Here is a 21,687-nt window from a genome sequence, read left to right as displayed (position 1 = left end):
TACGTTATTCCAGCAAGACAACGTATTCCATCGAAATCGACTAGCTATTATTTAGAATGAATTAGTCTTTCAATTTAACCTAAACAAGCTATTAAAACGTTCAGTTTATATCTTAAACAAACACTAACAACCGTATCTTTCCGGGCAAAACCTATAAATAGTTTAATTACAATCATAATGAATTTTAGTCTATCGGTGCATAGGCTGAGATACGAACCCGAGTTTCCCGCATTGTAGACAAGAGTTTTATCCCTGGACCAACAGCACTATTGAAAAGATGGAGGCGCAAATAACCCTATTATTATAATTCTCTGTATTCGTAAACTCCGGCACCGAGACAGTTCCCAGAAAATAGCCCTATTCTAAAGGTCCAAGCGTTTCCCCAGCGAGGCTTCTCCTTACTCTCTCACCCTTGGTTCTCTCTCTTGACCCTTGTCACTCTCTCTATCTCCTACTCAGAATTTAGGAATAATTACTATTATGACTTTTGATAAGTTATTAGGTCTCACACGCACATCATTTTTCGCCCTGCTGATATCCTTCTTGTAACTTTCTCAATAATGTTGCCAAATCCTGTCCTCCTTTCTAGTCATGCCTGTTCTGTTTTATTGCGGTTGTAGCACTTTCTGTCCTCAGGTTCTACCCACCTTCTACTCTCCCTGTTTCCCCCTTTCTTTTTCAAATCTTTCCTGCTCTTTCCTGCAATTTCCCCAAGAGTGGCGATCAAATGTTCTGCTCCTGTCTGCCTTTCTTAGTTTTCTTTTCCTTGCCATTATGCTCATGGTGTATAGCATTATCATGTACTTCTAGACGTAGTGGGTGGAGGAGTCAGGCGCAGAGAACCAAAACCTAAACAAGAAACAGGTGCAACTAATCAGACAACACTAAAAGAAACAGAAAAGGGTGGCAGCTAGTAGTCCGGCGACGCCGACCGCCGAGCGCCGCCCGAACAGGAAGAGGCACCATCTTCGGCAGGATTCGTGACAAGCATACCTCTTTACTTCGGCTAATGTGGCTGTTCCCCACCCTATCAGAGTCTCTTTTATGATTTGGCAAATTTCAGGCTTCATACCACTCAAGAAGGCTATTTTTAACTGTTGGTGGTAAGGTCCGTCCTCTCCCTGTCTAGGATCTACCAGTCCACTATTAGCATTGAACACATCCCTCAGTCTCTCTAAATACTGGCTAACAGTTTCCCCATCCCCTTGTTTACACTCATGTATCTTTGAAAAGTCTGCATGTCTATGGTAATAGTCCCTAAGATTATTACAGAGCTGTGTCAATTTGTCATGAGAATTTCCAATCCCAATGATAATAACAATCAATCAATAGCTCTGACCAATTCCCGAGGTTTGTAAGACCATGGGTATAATAATAATTAGTCAAAGACTCAGCTTATACAAAAGGTTAGTACAGTTTATTCAGAGAACGTTCTAAAGTCAAGAATACAAAACAATTCATTTTATACTGACTTCTCACGCCCACACATTCACACAACCATACGCACACACATACACACAACCATACACACAACCATACGCACACACATGTCCTGCTACCCAGCCGACAGAGATTAGTGACCTTGTCCTTGAGACGTACTCCCCGTTCTCTCCCAAATCTCTAGTCAGGTCGGCACCAAGCTCAGACAGTCTGTGTTTAAAATACCATAAAGACATATTGTCTTTAACCTAATTCTGACTAGGACTACACATTTATTGATTATGATTTTATACATTCTAATCAATTCCATACAATTATATGTTTCAGGGCGGAATATTCTAATCATTCAATTAACAGATCATTTTCACCGATCAACTACTTCAGGTCAAGTAAACCTGAATTAAGGCACTATCATTTCCTCACTATAAAACACCAGCATCAAACAACAGGACAAGGTTGTTACTCTTCATAAGTAAAGCATTTTTACAGACACCATCACACCAACCATATCATCTACTCTGCTTCATCATACTCATTCTTTCCTCAGTTCACCTCATCCAGTTCCCTACTACATCCTAAACCAACATAATTAACTACAAACAAACTAACTAGTACTACATTACATGTCATAATACTCTATACATGGGCTGTGTGCATTTTCTGCTGGTGTATCCTGAGGTAGCTCCTCTCTGAGAACCTTTTCCCGCAGTGCGTACAGGTGAATGGCCTCTCTCCCGTGTGGACCTTCAGGTGCGCCTTCAGATGGTGCTGGTGGGAGAACCTCTTCTCACACTGGGGGCAGCTGTAGGGTTTCTCCCCTGTGTGGACCCTCTGGTGCCTCTTCAGGTGGTGCTGGTGGGAGAACCTCTTCTCACACAGGTGGCAGCCAAACGGTTTCTCCCCCGTGTGCATCCTCTGATGGCTCTCCATCTGTTTGCGGAAACTGAAGACTTTCCAACAGAATGAACATGGGAAGCACTTCTCTTTGCCACCAGATCTGCTGATAGCATTACTACTACTACTGTTATTTGTCAATGGACTTGTGTAGCCATTTAGTGTTGAGGCACTGGCATTGTCTGAGGTCTGGTTTAACATTAGCAGAGTGTGAGGAGGACGAAGGCCAGGGAGTGTCTGTGTTGTCACAGGGTCCATGTTCCAGTTGATAGATCCTATAGAAGGCAGGCTGAAGGCAGCACCTGTTAGGTGGTTAACCTGAGGTGCCATCAGTCTCTCTGAATCACAACTATAGGAGCAGGACGGAGCATCGCTAGCCGAGTCTGTGTCTGTTCTCTCCCGCCCCATACTGACACCTCCCCGTCCCCGCAGACCAAATCTAAACCTTGTCCTGGTCTCAGCCAGTCTGTTGTCATGGAGACTAAGTGTTGTTGTTGTTTTGCGTTCGACTGTCTGTTTCTGGTTGTGGTTAACAGTGTTGTTCCCCAGCCCAGAGATGAGGACACTGTCCCATCCACAGGACTCCACTATGTCGCTTTTGGTCCCAGCCTGCTCTGTGATGTCATCCCCTGGGCTCTTGGCTGCACCAGTCTGGAAATCCAATATGGCCACCAAGTCTCCTCTGTTAGCCTCCAGCAAACCACCTACAGGCAAATGTTACAATCTAGACTTAACTTTTTAACAAACATGACAACAGAACAAAAATCATAGACATGGATTTTGTGTGTGTTATTTGCCTGGTGATATCTATGACTGTCATGTTGATATACATCGTTTTGTTTATTTTTGAATTTCATACAAATTGTATTGATATTGTTTTAGAAATAAAGTACTCATAAGGTTTCATATGTGTTTAATAAAATCATTTGTCAGGCGCATCACTATTCCCATTGAAGATCTATTACTGTATGTAGGTTATATGTATGTCTCCCTTACCTTGCTCCCCCATCTTTAGTCCACTCAGCAGGTCAATGCTCTCTGGTCCATCTTCTATTGTCTCCTCTTTGACCAGCAGCAGATCAGGCTTCCCATCCTCCATGTCTACTTCCTGTAAGAGATACAGAGTGAGAGGATGTTGGATCAAGAAATCTGATATGAGCACCCTGCTATGGAGCACCTTCTGATTGGGCAATGAGGGATTGCTATGAGTACTATGCAAACATGTTAGTTGATTTGATTACCTGACACGTAAATGGTTGGATAATTCAAATGCAGGGTCCCACACTTAAAACAAAATGAATCAACATCTGGGCCCGTATCCACAAAGTCTCAGAGTAAGAGTGCTGATCTTTCCATTTAATCATATTAATTATGATCTAAAAGGCAAAACTAATCCTAAATCAACACTCCTTCTCTAAGAGGCTTTGTGGATACGGGCCCTGACCTAATACCATTTAGACAGTAGTTTACAGTGGGCTCACCTCAATGAGATTGTGTGGGGTCCTGTGCTGCTCAGCTGGTTCCTCTGTGGGTTCAGGAGGAGGTGTAGTCTGGTTGTCCTCCATGACCATGTTCCCCTCAGGGTTCCCCAGACCCTCCTCACACCCCTCCTCCTTCACCAGCAGCACCTCTGGACTCTCCTCCTGGATGAGAGAGGTGATACAGATTACACAGACATACACTCCCTCAGGTACGTACACACACACACACACACACACAGAAAATAAAACACACTTTCAACATGGAGTGTTTACCCATCCCCACTGTTTGTGTGTATTAATGATCCCCATTAGCTGCTTCCAGGTGTTCGGCACAATTAAGGCAGTTATACCATTTTGAAAACATTACAATACATTTCACAACACATTAAGTGTGTGCCCTCAGGCCACTACTCTACTACCACATATCTACAACACAAAATAAATGTTATCATGTTTGTGTGTGTGCATGTGTCTACGTTTAGGTCCTATACTGTAGTTACAGAATGACTTCATTGTTGTTAAACCCATCATGGTGGACATACAGTAAATATGGTATGGGTGAATAGTCAGCTATGATAAGTCAAGTCATCAGACAAGACTAAACTATTTTGACGTGTACAGTAGGTGTTTGTTAGTGTGTGGGGATGTGTAGGTATATTTAGTAAGTAGTCTGGTTATAATGCGCTGTCGGGGGTATGTAGAATAGGGTGAAATCAGGGGCCGTATCCAAAAAGCCTCTCAGAGGAGTGCTGATGTAGGATCAGTTTTGCCTTTCAGATCATAATGAATAAGACGATGTAGACAGGCCGGGGGCCTGATCCTCGATCAGCACTTCTACTCTAAGACTCTTTGTTGGGCCGGTATCCACAAAAGCCTCTCAGAGTAGAAAATTAGAAAATTGTTCATAAGTGCTGAGAATAGATACATTTTACTCCTACTCAAATGGGTAAAAATAAAAGCGATGCATGAAGCTACTTTAGTCATAACAATCCCAGCTAGTCGACAGATATTTAGGAAACCACATGAGCTGGCCTAACCAGTTAAGAGTTACCAGCAGGTTTACTGGTAATGAAGCGAGTCAGTGGTTCCTGTGCCACATGCAATTGCTTTGGAGTTGTTCAAATAATGTTTGGATATTTCTATATGATCAATTCGTAAATAATCTAGACCTACATGCAACAGTATCTCTTGAGCTTTTGACAATGATTTCACGAGGCCTATTTCACATGATATGCCTAAATACTTATAAAGACTAGACTAAATGAATAAACACGTTTTTCTTTCGATTATTTAATTACCTACATAATGCTATTTCATGTTATCCCGTCGGAGCGCAACATCACGTTGTAAAAAGAAAAACCCTAAATCGGGAATGCCGGTAAATTGGGCAACTGAAAGCATCTAAGGCTTATGTAAACTTTGATTGTGTCCGATTAAAATTCTAGACCTTTCAAACGTATGCAACATTATTGGCAAGTGATTTGATAAACGGGAGTTAAAAGTTTAAAAGTTGTTAAAGGGAAGTGACGAGGGTTGGTAACAGTATAATGGTAATAGTGTCAAAATTCAACTTTTAACAATAATCATCGCAATATTTGATGTACAGTCACATTCAGCGTGGTTGTATGAAGCGTGCTATAGAGTTCACAGCTGGCGATGCCTCATTGGTTATTCCCTATCATTTGCAACAATGTCAATGAGCGTCATCACTATCTTTCCTTTGCAGGATGTCGTGACTATCAGCTGAGATAAACTTTTATGAGTTGATTTTACTCCTGGCTCAGAGTTTGCCTGGGCAGTGTCTTCAAATCAAATCAAATTGTATTTGTCACATGTGCCGAATACAACAGTTGTAGTAGACCTTACAGTGAAATTCTTACTTACAAGCCATTAACCACCAATGCAGTTTTAAGAAAAATACGTGTTAAGTAAAAAATAGTAAAGTAAAAAATAAATAAAAGTAACAAATAATTAAAGAGCAGCAGTAAAATAACAATAGCGATGCTATATACAGGAGGTCACTGGTACAGTCAATGTGTGGGGGCACCGGTTAGAGTTAGTTACTATGCATATATAATAAACAGAGAATAGTAGCAGCTTAAATGAGGGGGGGCAATGCAAATAGTCTGGGTAGCCATTTGATTAGCTGTTCAGGAGGCTTATGGCTTGGGAGTAGAAGCTGTTGAGAAGCCTTTTGGACCTAGATTTGGTGCTCCGGTAACCCTTACCGTGCGGCAGCAGAGAGAACAGTCTATGACTAGGGTGGCTGAAGTCTTTGACAATTTTTAGGGCCTTCCTCTGACACCGCCTGGTATGGAGGTCCTGGATGGCAGGAAGTTTGGCCCCGGTGATGTATTGGGCCGTTCGCAGTGCCTTGCGGTCGGAGGCAGAGCAGTTGCCATTCCAGGCAGTGATGCAACCCGTCAGGATGCTCTCGATGGTGCAGCTGTAGAACTTTGAGTATCCGAGGACCCATGCCAAATCTTTTCAGTCTCCTGAGAGGGAGTAGGTTTTGTCGTGCCCTCTTCACGACTGTCTTGGTGTGTTTGGACCATGATAGTTTGTTGGTGATGTGGACACCAAGGAACTTGAAGTTCTCAACCTGCTCCTCTACAGCCCTGTCGATGAGAATGGGGGCGTTCTCGGTCCTCCTTTTCCTGTAGTCCACAATCATCTCCTTTGTCTTGATCACGTTGAGAGAGAGGTTGTTGTCCTGGCACCACACGGCCAGGTCTCTGACCTCCTCCCTATAGGCTGTCTCATCATTGTCGGTGATCAAGCCTACCACTGTTGTGTCATCAGCAAACTTAATGATGGTGTTGGAGCCGTGCCTGGCCATGCAGTCATGAGTGAAGAGGGAGTACAGGAGGGGACTGAGCACACTCCTGAGGGGCCCCCGTGTTGAAGATCAGAGTGGCGGATGTGTTGTTACCTACCCTTACCAACTGGAGGCGGACAGTCAGGAAGTCCAGGATCCAGTTGCAGAGGAGGTTTGGGGCGGCAGGTAGCCTAGTGGTTAGAGCGTTGGACTAGTAACCGAAAGGTTGCAAGATCGAATCCCCGAGCTGACAAGGTAGAAATCTGTCGTTCTGCCCCTGAACAAGGCAGTTAACCCACTGTTCCTAGGCCATCATTGAAAATAAAAATGTGTTCTTAACTGACTTGCCTAGTTAAATAAATAAAGGTGTTTCGTCCCAGGATCCTTAGCTTACTGATGAGCTTTGAGGACACTATGGTGTTGAACGCTGAGCTGTAGTCAATGAATAGCATTCTCACATAGGTGTTCCTTTTGTCCAGGTCTGAAAGGGCAGTAGGGAGTGCAATAGAGATTGCATCATTATTACCACCTGGTGGTAAGGGTTATCATAAACCTACTCTAAGCTGGGAGTTATTATTTAAAAAAATGTAAACATGTTTTAACAGGACGCCTAGGACCTTTTCTGAGATTCATTGTGGATACAGGCCCAGATGTGATGTATACTAAAGAGAATCTCAATGAAAGTCTTAGAATGAAAAGTCCCATTTTGTGTTTATTAAACATAAACAAGTTTTAAATACACCATATGAAAACCACACATACACGTCTCAATGAACTTGATAAACTGCACTAATTTTCTCATTAAACATGTCTTGGGGGGTAAAAAATAAAGTAGTTTAATAGAAGTAATGAAACAGGCATTTGTGAACATCATATATCCTACAGAGTACAAACACAATATATCTTTTTAGGCTTATGTGGCTTATACACAGTGTACAAAACATTAGGAACACTTTCCTGCTTTTTCCATGACATAGACTGACCAGGTGAATCCAGGTGAAAGCTATTATCCCTTATTGATGTCACTTGTTAAATTTACTTCAATCAGTGTAGATAAAGGGGAGGAGACAGGTTAAAGAAGGATTTGTAAGCCTTGAGGCAATTGAGAAAGGGATTGTGTATGTGTGCCATTCAGAGAGTGAATGGGCAAGACAAAAGTGCCTTTGAAAGGGATATGGTAGTAGGTGCCATGTGCATCGGTTTGAGTGTGTCAATAACTGCAACGCTGCTGGGTTTTTCACACTCAACAGTTTCCTGTGTGTATCAAGAATGGTCCACCACCAAAAGGACATCCAGCCAACTTGACACAACTGTGGGAAGCATTGGAGTCAACATGGGCCAGCATCCCTGTGGAACGCTTTCAACACCTTGTAGAGTTCATGCCCTGACGAATTGAGACTGTTCTGAGGACAAAAGGGGGTGCAAATCAATATTAAGAAGGTGTTCCTAATGTTTTGTGCACTCAGTGTATATCATATCACACAATGTCTGGATGCAATATCCAACACTGAAATCTGTTACTCTCGTTATTCCAAATGCATCTGTGGGTCTTTTCTGCTGAAAACAATGAAAATGTGTCTTTAATGCAGGGTTTGATCTAAATGTCAGAAGCTATCGAGTGGAATGGTTACTTTCTATATTATAGAGTGGAATGTTTTTTCTGCTGGTGTAGCCTGAGGTAGCTCCTCTCTGAGAACCTCTTCTCACACTGGGGGCAGCTATATGGTTTCTCCCCTGTGTGGACCCTCTGGTGCCTCTTCAGGTCACCAGCCTGGGCAAAGCGCATATGACACTGGGTACAGCTGTACGGTTTCTCCCCTGTGTGGACCCTCTGGTGTCTCTTCAGGTGGCCAGCCTGGGCGAAGCGCATGTGACACTGAGTACAGCTGAATGGTTTCTCCCCTGTGTGGACTCTCTGGTGCCTCTCCACCTTCTGAGAGCAACTGAAGCCTTTGTTACAGAACATGCAGAGGAAAGGTTTCTCTTTACTATATCCTGATGTGGCTCCCCCTCCCTGAACCTGGGTTCTATCTCTGTTGTTTGAGTTTAATTCCTGATCGAAAAGGACATGGCCGTGTGAATCGGAAGGCCCCATCGACGTGGACACTGGGTCGCAATGCCTGAGCAAGTGTAAAGGGGAATGGGTCGCAACATTTGTATTTGATTCAAAGCTTTCCCTGTAATCTAAGAAATCTCTGCCCTGTGAGAGTCCGTCTCCTAGGTGCCTATCTGCATTCCATGTGGGAGGAACGTTGCCCTCCACTTTCACAGTCACTTCATCTACGACCAGACCGCCCCCTTTCTCATCCAAGCACCCTTCAGAGTATACACTACCACTGTACTGGTTCCAGTCCTCTCTAGACAGATCAGTCTGTGCCTCTAAACCCAAGGGCATGTTGTCACGGTCCATCTCTGTAGTGTAAGAACAAGACGGATCATTGCCAGTCTCTAAAGCGGCACCTGAGTCCTGATGGGATTGAATCGTCCTCGGGCTTGGGTTACCGTAAAGTAAATACTCTGAGCCGAGAGCAGGACAGCCCTGTGGCCCCAGCCCCAGTCTCTCTGGGTCTGATCTGGGGTCAGATCCTGTGTGTAAAAGCCTTTGTGTTACAGTTAAAGTCTCGGTGTCTGTCTCTGACTTGAGGACGGCGTTCAGCGTTCCACTGACCTCCATGATGCTGCATCGGGTCCTGGGCTGCACTAGGGAGGCGGTGGGATCCTCCATAGCTACAGGGGGCGCTCCTGCCGCTTCAGTCTGGATGTCTCTGCTGTGTCTTGGGTCCTCCTCTCCTTCAGTCCTCTCCTGCTTGACCACAGGACCTGCAGCCTCTGTATCTGCAGACTGACACAAGAAGAGGAGAGGTAATTATCAGTACATTAGTTGAATTGGATAACAATGTCGTGGGGAAGTCTCACAAGCTCCCATATGGCAAATACATTCTGATGTACACGTGAGCTAATGAATAGTTGTGGGCAGCCTTTTTGAAATAAACTCGTCACATTTGATATACTGTAATTTTTATGTAACACTATTAAACTAACCTCTATCACAATAACGTGCTGGGTTGAGGTTCCACTCCCCTCGTCAACAGTGATTGGTTGGTCATCTCTCCATGTATTGTGTTCCGATGGCTTCACAAAGCTTCTGTGGACGCCATTGAGATGTCCTTCATCTGAGAGAGTGATTGGGGGAAAAGGAGGTGGTTAAGTTAGGTACTGTCAATGCTCAACTGTATATTGTACCCTATTGACACTGTCTAGAATTGGCAAGGATATAAGGTAACACTTCTCATAACTTCTTGATATACTATTTATTGATAAATGTCAGTCATGAAGACAGTCGTGAAGAGGGCACGACAAAACATATTCCCTCTCAGAAGACTGAAAATATTTGGCATGGGTCCTCAGATCCTAAAAAGGTTTTACAGCTGCACCATCGAGAGCATCCTGATGGGTTGCATCACTGCCTGGTATGGCAACTGCTCGGCCTCCGACCGCAAGGCACTACGGAGGGTAGTGCGTACGGCCCAGTACATCACCGGGGCCAAGCTTCCTGCCACCCAGGACCTCTATACCAGGCGGTGTCAGAGGAAGGCCCTAAAAATTGTCAAAGACTCCAGCCACCCTAGTCATAGACTGTTCTCTCTGCTACCGCACGGCAAGCGGTACCGGAGCGCCATGTCTAGGTCCAAGAGGCTATTTGCATTGCCCCCCCATGGATTCGAACCAGCGACTTTTTGGTTACTGGTCCAACACTCTTAACTGCTAAACTACCTGCAGCCCCAATCCAGAATCTGGTTGGAATATAATATTGTGTCTTTGCGGAAGATGGCTAAGTAATCATGGGGAATTATTGCATACTATCCACAAACTGACCAAGACCCAATTATGGGTAACACATCTGGGCCCGGTTTCCTGATAGCAATGGAACTTAGGCTTCGGAGTGTTTTAAGATACATCTTTCCTACAACGGCCTAAGATGTCACGTGTTTCCCAAAACACCAAGCAGAGAGAACTTTCGCTTAAAGGCAATTTATACTTGATCCACAGGCTCCGTACGTAGGGTGTGACGCAACAGCGGAGCATTCGGAGCCTTGTGGAGGCCAAATCCAGCTCTGTACAGAGATGCCATGCGCCTCTCATGTTGTGTAACATTTACATTTACATTTAAGTCATTTAGCAGACGCTCTTATCCAGAGCGACTTACAAATTGGAAAGTTCATACATATTCATCCTGGTCCCCCCGTGGGGAATGAACCCACAACCCTGGCGTTGCAAGCGCCATGCTCTACCAACTGAGCCACACGGGACCACGATGCGGAGGGCTCCGTATAGCTCCACACTGACACGATTGGTTGACGGTAGGTGGGGGTGGTAAATCCTCTATAAACACAAACTCAATTTCTTGACAACAAACATGGAGAACATTAACGAAAGGCTATCAGAAGAAGTTAACAAAAAAACAAAAACATATTTATGATACCTCGTGTACGGATTTCAAAAAACACAAAAATGTGTTTGAACTCCTGGAAAGAGATTGGGAAGGTAATGGGGATAACGCGGGTGAAGAGGTCAATGGAATGCAGACCCTAGGGGATAGAAGGAAGCTGGATTGACGCACATTCAACAAATCTGATCTAACAAAGTGGATATTTGTCAAATCCATCACGATTTCTATATTATAACAGGTCCATAATGTGGTTACTCAAATCCAATTTGGATACATTTGGCTGTTTTCGCTGCAAAACATTTAGAAGTTGTGCCTTTTCAGGTTTAGAAAAAGTGACTGCCAAATGCTAACTCCCATTCGTATAAACTGGTAGCACAGCTAGCATACAGACATCGGTGGTGGTAGTCGTCAAAGTAGTTTTAACTGTAATGCACTTGATTGATGACAATGACATGAACATATATTGAGCTTGACATCCATATAAGCATTATACTCCGATTTCTACCTCAACATAGTGTGAAAAACGCATACAAACAATAGCCTAAATACAGTGGTGTGTATTCATGGATGCCAAGGGAGGCCAGGCTTCCCCAAATATTTGACCAATAAAAATGATAAAATAATGTCTCTTTCATCTCTGTTTTTTCTCTGTCCAAATGTTCCGTTTATTTGCAAGTGACTTAATCTCACCGGAGAAATCATCCGAGCGAGGGAAACTGCGCCCCTCTGTCTCAGTATGTGTAGCCCATGTATCTTATGCTGCCTGGAACACCAATCAAATCACATCCTAAGCAAAACGTCATTATTGTTTCTGGTCTGTTTGTGTTGATATCCTGCAGTAGCTAGTTTACTAAATCGGCTCTTTCCTAAACCATGGATGGAGATGGGGATTTGGACTTGTGGTTTTGACTTAACTCTCTGTACAGGCCAATGATTATGAAGGCGATTCTGATCTAACCATAAATTAATATGTTGTACCACTGGCCTGAGACGATTGAAGTCCAATATGTAGCCTAGTAGGCTCACGTTAACCTGTTGAGGACAGAGGGCGCTGTTTACACTTTGGGGGAAAATCGTGCCCAATTTAAACGGCCTCGTACTCAATTCTTGCTCGTACAATATGCATATTATTATTACTATTGGATAGAAAACACTCTCTAGTTTCTAAAACCGTTTGAATTATATCTGTGAGTAAAACAGAACTCATTTGGCACAAACTTCCTGACCAGGAAGTGGAAAGTCTGAAAACGATGCTCTGTTCTAGGGCCTGCCTATAAATGGGCATGATACGTATTAGTATACATGCACGTCATACACCTTCCCCTAGATGTCAAGAGGCAGTGAGAGAAGAAATTATGTGTTTATCTTGGTCTGAGGTGGAATAAATCCTCTTGGAATGACGTGTCACCCATTTCCTGTTTTCTGGAAAGCGCGAGGATGGACCTGGAATTGCCTTCTGAAAAGCTGTCGTTATAGGCGACTACTATCTCCGGCTTTGATTTTATTTGATACATGTGACAATATCATCGTAAAGTATGTTTTTTCAATATAGTTTTATTAGATTATTGAAATTTTTTCGGGACGTTAGGCGTGTTGCGTTGTCTGTGTTTGTTGACGATGGAGAGCTTCGCGCCACTTGGCTAGTGTGCTTGCTAATTCAAGAGGGAAAAAGGACGTTCTAAATCCAAACAACGATTGTTCTTGACAAAGGACCTCTTGTACAACATTCTGATGGAAGCTCATCAAAAGTAGGACCCATTTTATGATGCTATTTCATATATCTGTCGAACTGTGTACTATTAGTTTTGCGCCCAGGTTTTGGGCACTGTCTCGCCATAACGTAAGCCTTATGTCGTAATGAAGTTATTTTTAGAATTCTAACACTGCGATTGCATTAAGAACTAGTGTATCTATCATTTCCTATACAACATGTATTTTTTAGTCATGTTTATAAATAGTTATTTGGTCAGAATATGTGAGTCAGAAAAATATCCGGACGTTCTGGGAAAAAGATGCTACGTTAGCACAATGTATAACCACTGATTTCAGCTCTAAATATGCACATTTTCGAACAAACATAAGTGTATGTATAACCTGATGTTATAGGACTGTCATCTGATGAAGGTTAGTGAAAATTAATATCTTTTGCTGGTTTATTCGCTATTGTTAACGTGCCTATTGCTATCGCTAACGTGCCTTGATGAATGAATGCGGTAGTGTGGTAGGCTATTGTAGTAAGCTAATATAATGCTATATTGTGTTTTCGCTGTAAAACACTTAAAAAATCTGAAATATTGGCTGGATTCACAAGATGCTTGTCTTTCATTTGCTGTACACGATGCATTTTTCAGAAATGTTTTATGATGAGTATTTAGGTATTCCACGTTGGTCTCTATAATTACTCTGGCTGCTTCGGTGCTATTTCTGACGGTAGCTGTGATGGTAACTGCAATGTAAAACTGATTTATAGCTCAAATATGCACATTTTTCGAACAAAACATAGATTTATTGTGTAACATGTTATAAGACTGTCATCTGATGAAGTTGTTTCTTGGTTAGTTTGGTTGGTTCTTGGTTAGTTAGGTTGGCTTTGTGCATGCTACCTGTGCTGTGAAAAATGTCTGTCCTTTTTTGTATTTGGTGGTGAGCTAACATAAATATACGTGCTGTTTTCGCTGTAAAACATTTTTAAAAATCGGACATGTTGACTGGATTCACAAGACGTGTATCTTTCATTTGCTGTATTGGACTTGTTAATGTGTGAAAGTTAAATATTTCTCAAAAATATTTTTTTAATTTCGCGCTCTGCCTTTTCAGTGGAATGTGGGAGGAGTTCCGCTAGCGGAACGCTGGGGCCAGACAGGTTAACTAGCTAGCTTAGCTGGCTCATTGTTGCCTGTGTAAGGAAGTCAGGATATCAAGCATTTTAGCTAGGTAGCCTATCAAAACAAAAACTAAAAGTGTACTGCATGATAGAGCCATAGTCTGTTTTGCCAACATGAAAGAGAGGAGGATGGCATTTGTGTTCAACTAGTCAACAAGTAGGGTCCAATTATTATTTATTTTTTTACTTACGTGCACACGCACACACAGAAATCAGTTCCATGGACAGCCACATGATATAATTTTTTTTTTAGCAACATTGATTGGACTAAATCTTTAAGTTGATTTTCAGTGTATTAAACCAAGCATATATAGCCTCGTAGATTTGATGTTTAAGTTGAAATGGTGCTGGAATAGCGGAGGCAGTGCTCCCGTTGTCTTTGTGCTGACTTGCGGTAACTCTGTGGTCCTAAATCAGTAGTTGTTTAGTAAACTGTCGAAAACATTAACTTGCTTAACCATTCTGCAGGTGAGATAACTGTTACATGCAATTTGCTTTGTGGATGGATGTTGTGCTCCGGTTTTGTCTAGTTAAATTTATTCCGCCACTGTGTAACTTGTCTTTTTGTTGGGCTTACTGTATATCACAGTGGCATATTAACTAATGGGTTACAGAGCAAACAAAGCAATTACCACAACATAAGTGGTAATATGTATTTTTTTTTACTGGCTTGGCTTCCTTTGTGATACTACCCACGCACCTAAATCAGGGTTTCCGAAACTACACAGCTGATACCAAATAATCAACCTATCATCAAGCTTTGATCATTTGAATCAGCTGTGTAGTGCTAGGGAAAAACCCAAAACGTATACCCGGGGGGTCAGGACCGAGTTTGGGATACGCTAGCCTAAATTTAGACAAATTTTGCTGGGGGAAATGGGGAGATTCGGGGTGGAAAAACAGTGCAGCCTTTTAAACGTTTTTGGGACTTAAAGATTTTTGAAGACTTGCAAGGGGTACTGACACTGGAAGACCTGCCCTCCCTGGTTCCCATTGAGCCTGAGTAGGGATCAGATCTGTTATTTTTTTTAACAGCAAAGTTGTTTGATTTAGTTTATTGGTATTTTGATCCATTTATGGGAATCCTGTTTCCATCCCTCACAGTAGGTGGTGGGATGTACATTAAATTGTGCGATCGCCAATATACCATAGAAGACAACCTCCTTCACAACAGCTCTGTGCTGCTCCGCGAAACACAAGAAGTAGAGGCCATATCACCGTAAATGTATTAAAAAGATATAGCCTGCCTATACTGTAGGCTATTTCATTCATTTTCAATGAAATCAGTGTTATGTTCATTCAATTGTCTTTTTATTTTGCCAATGCTGACGTCGGGTTGACCATGCAGCGCCTTTATTCAAAATGTACCTCTTGCCATTCCTCTGTATCGGTCGAGGATCTTCACACTTCTGGGACGACCGACAAGGACGCGCTCTCGCATTGCCACCTCTCGTGCCACCTTCTTCAGTTCCAGTAGCTGTAGTTTCCTCCGCAATGCCCTGTTTTCTTTCTGGCTTTGAGTTATTTCCAAACGAAACACTGCATAGTCGTCGTCTACGAGTTTACAGATCTCTGCCACGGCGGCATTCGCTAGCACCTCCATAATGGAGGCTATTTGAGTGTGAAAAACAATACAGCTGGCCATTGTTAGAGAACATTAGCAGCTAGCTAGCGTTATATAGACAACATCTATCAACCAAATCCTGTCTCCAACGCGAATGAAAGACTACCTGGAGTAAGTATGTGATGCTGTGCAGTTAAATGAGTCAAATGTTGATTTCCATGGTGTTAATAAACCTCTAAATAAAAACGCGAACGTGGAAATTGTTCTTCGTCACTGTTTACTTCCGTTTACACTGAAGTGAAGAAAAATATCAGCGTGTCGTCGCAACACTTAAAAAAGTACTTCCGGGTCACAGAGTTTCAGAAATTCTTCAAAATTAAGGTCGCCCAAGTAATAGTAGAAAACTGTCAATAACCTGCATTTATTCATATTATTTGTTCATATTTAAGTGACATTTGCACCATGTTCCAAAGTCATATAAATGCCCCAAGTGCGAATCCCTGTTAATGGAATACATATTGGCTTATAGAGCATTAACTATTTTGGGTGCTGCAGTAAAAGTTTTGTTGGGAGTAGTAGTGTTTGTAGAATGTATATATGGTGTCATTTCATGGGGCTCTGAATAATATGGAGTGTTGCTGGCCTTTTACTACACCCATTCTATTGGGACAAACCTCAGTCGCATAAACATTTTTTAAATTGCTTTATTTCCCCTTTATTTAACCAGGTAGGCTAGTTGAGAACAAATTCTCATTTGCAACTGTGACCTGGCCAAGATTAAGCAAAGCAGTTTGACGCATACAACAGCAGAGTTACACATGGAATAAACAAACATACAGTCAATAATACAGTAGAAAAAGTCTATATACAGTATGTGCAAATGAGGTAGGATAAGGGAGGTAAGGCAATAAATAGGCCATGGTGGCGAAGTAATTACAATATAGCAATTATACACTGGAATGGTAAATGTGCAGAAGATGAATGTGCAAGTAGAGATACTGGGGTGCAAAGGAGAAAAATAAATAAATACAGTATGGGGATGAGGTAGTTGGATGGGCTATTTCCAGGTGGGCTATGCACAGGTGCAGTGATCTGTGAGCTGCTCTGACAGCTGGTGCTTAAAGCTAGTGAGGGAGATATGAGTCTCCAGCTTCAGTGATTTTTGCAGTTCGTTCCAGTCATTGGCAGCAGAGAACTGTAAGGAAAGGTGGCCAAAAGAAGAATTGGCTTTGGGGCTGACCAGTGAGATATACCTGCTGGAGCACGTGCTACGGGTGGGTGCTGCTATGGTGACCAGTGAGCTGAGATAAGGTGGGGCTTTACCTAGCAGAGACTTGTAGATGACCTGGAGCCAGTGGGTTTGGTGACGAGTATGAAGCGAGGGCCAGTCAACGAGAGCGCACAGGTCGCAGTGGTGGGTAGTATATGGGGCTTTGGTGACAAAACAGATGGCACTGTGATACACTGCATCCAATTTGTTGAGTAGAGTGTTGGAGGCTATTTTGTAAATGACATCGCCGAAGTCGAGGATCAGTAGGATGGTCAGTTTTACGAGGGTATGTTTGGCAGCATGAGTGAAGGATGCTTTGTTGTGAAATAGGAAGCCGATTCTAGATTTAATTTTGGAATGGACACCTAGGTATTTATAGTTGTCCACATATTCTAAGTCAGTACCGTCCAGAGTAGTGATGCTGGGCTGGCGGGCGGGCAGGTGCGGGCAGCGATCGGTTGAAGAGCATGCATTTAGTTTTACTTGCATTTAAGAGCAGTTGGAGGCCACGGAAGGAGAGTTGTATGGCATTGAAGCTCGTCTGGAGGTTAGTTAACACAGTTTCCAAAGAAGGGCCAGAGGTATACAGAATGGTGTCATCTGCGTAGAGGTGGATCAGAGAATCACCAGCAACAAGAGCGACATCATTGATGTATACAGAGAAGAGAGTCGGCCCAAAAATTGAACCCTGTGGCACCCCCATAGAGACTGCCAGAGGCCCGGACAACAGGCCCTCCGATTTGACACTGAACTCTATCTGAGAAGTAGTTGGTGGGCGAGGCAATCATTTGAGAAACCAAGGCTGTTGAGTCTGCCGATAAGAATATGGTGATTGACAGAGTCAAAAGCCTTGACTAGGTCGATGAATACGGCTGCACAGTAATGTCTCTTATCGAAAGCGGTTATGATATCGTTTAGGACCTTGAGCGTGGCTGAGGTGCACCCATGACCAGCTCTGAAACCAGATTGCATAGCGGAGAAGGTACGGTGGGATTCGAAATGGTCGGTAATCTGTTTGTTAACTTGGCTTTCGAAGACCTTAGAAAGGCAGGGTAGATTTAGGTCTGTAGCAGTTTGGGTCTAGAGTGTCTCCCTCTTTGAAGAGGGGGATGACCGCGGCAGCTTTCCAATCTTTGGGAATCTCAGACGATATAAAAGAGAGGTTGAACATGCTAGTAATATGGGTTGCAACAATTTCGGCAGATAATTTTATAAAGAGAGGGTCCAGATTGTCTAGCCCGGCTGATTTGTAGGGGTCCAGAATTTGCAGCTCTTTCAGAACATCAGCTATTTGGGTGAAGGAGAAGCTGGGGAGGCTTGGGCGAGTTGCTGTGGGGAGTGGAGGGCTGTTGATCGGGGTAGGGGTAGCCAGGTGGAAAGCATGGCCAGCTGTAGAAAAATGCTTATTGAATTTCTCAATTATAGTGGATTTATCGGTGGTGACAGTGTTTCCTAGCCTCAGTGCAGTGGGCAGCTGGGAGGAGGTGCTCTAATTCTTCATGGACTTTATAGTGTCCCAGAACTTTTTTGAGTTTGTGCTACAGGATGCAAATTTCTGTTTGAAAAAGCTAGCCTTAGCTTTCCTAACTGCCTGTGTATATTGGTTCCAAACTTCCCTGAAAAGTTGCATATCACAGGGGCTATTCGATGCTAATGCAGAACGCCACAGGATTTCTCAATGTGCTCCACATTATATGATTTATCTTATATAAAGTAGTCATTCTATTTTTAGTTTATATGTTTTATTTACATTAACGTTATGCACTAAGCTGAAAAAATTATTGATTTCGTATCATACACAGCGTTTTACCGCAGACATTTATTTTGAAGGCAAAAATTGTAAAACCGGAAGCCTCAATGTTGCTGCCGGGAAACTTGTGGTGCTGCCGTGACGCTAATATGAGAAATTATGTTATTGGTTAGCGTCCGGTGTCTATACATAAATTACGCCTCCCTATTCTATACCTCAGTCATCAGAGTCATATATGCTGAACAAAAATATAAATGCAACAATTTCAAAGATTTTACTGAGTTACAGTTTTAATGAGAATCAGTCAATTGAAATCAATTAATTAGGCCCTAATCTATGGATTTCACATGACTGGGAATACAGATATGCATCTGTTGGTCACAGATACCTTGAAAAAAGGGTAGGGGTGTGGATCAGCAACCCAGTCAGTATCTGGTTTGTGGTGATGGCGGCGGATGAATGGCACGGCCTCAGGATCTCGTCATGGTATCTCTGTACATTCAAATTGCCATCGATAAAATGCAATTGTGTTTGTTGTCCGTAGCTTATGCCTGTGCATACCATAACCCCACCACCACCATGGGGCACTCCGCTTGCCCACACGACGTCATACACGTGGTCTGCGGTTGTGAGGCATATGGTAGAGAAATTAACATAATTTTATCTGGCAACAGCTCTTGTGGACATTCCTGCAGTCAGCATTCCAATTGCACGCTCTCTTGACATCTGTGGCGTTGTGTTGTGTGACATAACTGCACATTTTTAGTGTCCTTTTATTGTCCCCAGCACAATGTGCACCTGTGAAATGATCATGCTGTTTAATCAGCGGCTTGATATGCCACACCTGTCAGGTGGATGGATTATCTTGGCAAAGGAGAAAGAGAGAGACCCTGCTACCACGACCCTCTCCCGAAGGACCTGCACTGAGAGGACCTACATCCAGACCACAGCATCACCAGCCACACCCCAACCAGCTAAGACCACCCCTAGCAAACCCTGGCCATACCCTATATAGGTCCCCCCATATCAGACCTATGCCCTTTCTGCCAACCCCACGTCCCCTGCCCCTGTGGCAAGGACCTCAACATGACAGCAGGACATATGCCCAGGCCGTAAGCAGAGCAACAGGCCCAACCCCCACTATTACACCCGCCCAAGCTCCATCCTGCGACCTAAGAGGTATGTATCAGATCCTCAACATGCTCTGCTCACACCTACTGTGATGGCTTCGGCCTAAACCACACAAAAAAACAACACTAAACACTATGGAACAAAAAACTTTTACTATCTCATCCTGGAATATGCAAGGTCTGAGGTCATCTGCCTTTGGCCTAAAGAGCAGGAACCCAGACTTCATCAAAGAAATTGGAAATACAGACATTGTCATCCAACAAGAAACATGGCATAAATGTTGCCCTTTAAGTTACAGAGAGCTGGTAGTCCCATCCACCAAACTACCAGGTGTGGAACAGGGAAGAGACTCAGGGGGTATGCTAACTTGGTATAGAGCAGACCTAACCCACTCTATTAAATGAGTCAAAACAGGAACATTTTACATCTGGCTAGAAATTAATAAGAGAGAAATGTCCTCGTGTGCTACCTATATCCCCTCAATTGAATCCTCATACTTTAACGATGACAGCTTCTCCATCCCAGAGGGAGAGATCAACAATTTCCAGTCCCAGGGACATGTACTATTCTGTGGCGACCTAAATGCCAGAACTGGACAAGAACCTGACACCCTCAGCACACGGGGACAAACACCTACCTGGAGGTGACAGCATTCCCTCCGCCATATGCCCCCCTACACACAACTAAGACGACATAACCAACAAAAACAGATCACAACTCCTGCAGCTCTTTCGGATGCTGGGTATGTACATAGTCAATGGTAGGCTTCGAGGGGACTCCTACGGTAGGTACACCTATAGCTCATCTCTTGGCAGTAGTACTGTAGACTACTTTATCACTGACCTCAACCCAGAGTCTCTCAGAGCGTTCACAGTCAGTCCACTGACACCCCTATCAGATCACAGAAAAATCGCACTCTACTTGAACAGAGCTCTGCTCAATCGTGAGGCATCAAAGCCAAAGGAACTGAATCATTTTAAGAAATGCTATAGATGGAAGGAAAGTAGTGTGATTTTTTATTAGGCAACAACAAATTTCAATCCCTTCTAGACAATTCAATCCCTTCTAGGCAAATATTTCACTGTAATAGTGAAGGTGTAAACTTGGCAGTAGAAAACATAAACAGTATATTTGACCTCTCAGCTTCCCTATCAAATCTAAAAATGTCATGCCCACAACCTAAGAAAATTAATAACAATGACGAATGGTTTGAAGAATGCAAAAACCTAAGAAAGAAATGGAGAAACCTATCCAACAGAAAAAAACAGAGACCCAGAAAACCTGAGCCTATGCCTTCACTATGGTGAATCACTAAAACAATACAGAAATACACTACGGAAAAAGGAAGAGCCAGGGGGTGAGACAGGGATGCAGCTTAAGCCCCACCCTCTTCAACATATACAGTTGAAGTCAGAAGTTTACATACACTTAGGTTGGAATCATTAAAACTCATTGTTCAACCACTCCACAAATTTCTTGTTAACAAACTATAGTTTTGGCAAGTCAGTTAGGACATCTACTTTGTGCATGGCACAAGTAATTTTTCCAACAATTGTTTACAGACAGATTATTTGACTTATAATTCACTATATAACAATTCCAGTGGGTCAGAAGTTTACATGCATTAAATTGACTGTGCCTTTAAACAGTTTGGAAAATTCCAGAAAATGTCATGGCTTTAGAAGCATCTGATAGGCTAATTGACATCATTTGAGTCAATTGGAGGTGTACCTGTGGATGTATTTCAAGGCCTACCTTCAAACTCAGTGCCTCTTTACTTGACATCATGGGAAAATCAAAAGAAATCATACCGCTCAGGATGGAGGCGTGTTCTGTGTCCTAGAGATGAACATACTTTGGTGCAAAAAGTGCAAATCAATCCCAGAACAACAGCAAAGGACCTTGTGAAGATGCTGGAGGAAACAGGTATAAAAGTATCTATATCCACAGTAAAACGAGTCCTATATCGACATAACCTGAAAGGCCGCTCAGCAAGGAAGAAGCC

General features: G+C 43.0%; 1 protein-coding gene across 1 annotated transcript; it reads right to left on the bottom strand.

Moving 5' to 3' along the window:
• Nucleotides 1–1,310: 1,310 nt before the first annotated feature.
• Nucleotides 1,311–15,823, bottom strand: LOC139566892 (uncharacterized). The gene is made up of 6 exons (XM_071388245.1): nucleotides 15,336–15,823; nucleotides 9,676–9,806; nucleotides 9,302–9,475; nucleotides 3,816–3,977; nucleotides 3,331–3,442; nucleotides 1,311–3,038 (listed from the first exon to the last, which is right to left on the bottom strand). Exons 1-6 carry the CDS (start codon nucleotides 15,610–15,612, stop codon nucleotides 2,077–2,079), a joined length of 1,818 nt encoding a protein of 605 aa, XP_071244346.1. The 5' UTR covers nucleotides 15,613–15,823; the 3' UTR covers nucleotides 1,311–2,076.
• Between the last annotated feature and the right edge of the window lie 5,864 nt (nucleotides 15,824–21,687).

This window comes from Salvelinus alpinus, chromosome 39 (assembly GCF_045679555.1).
Source record: "Salvelinus alpinus chromosome 39, SLU_Salpinus.1, whole genome shotgun sequence".
Lineage (NCBI taxonomy): Eukaryota > Metazoa > Chordata > Actinopteri > Salmoniformes > Salmonidae > Salvelinus > Salvelinus alpinus.
This window is presented reverse-complemented; position numbering and strand designations above follow the sequence as displayed.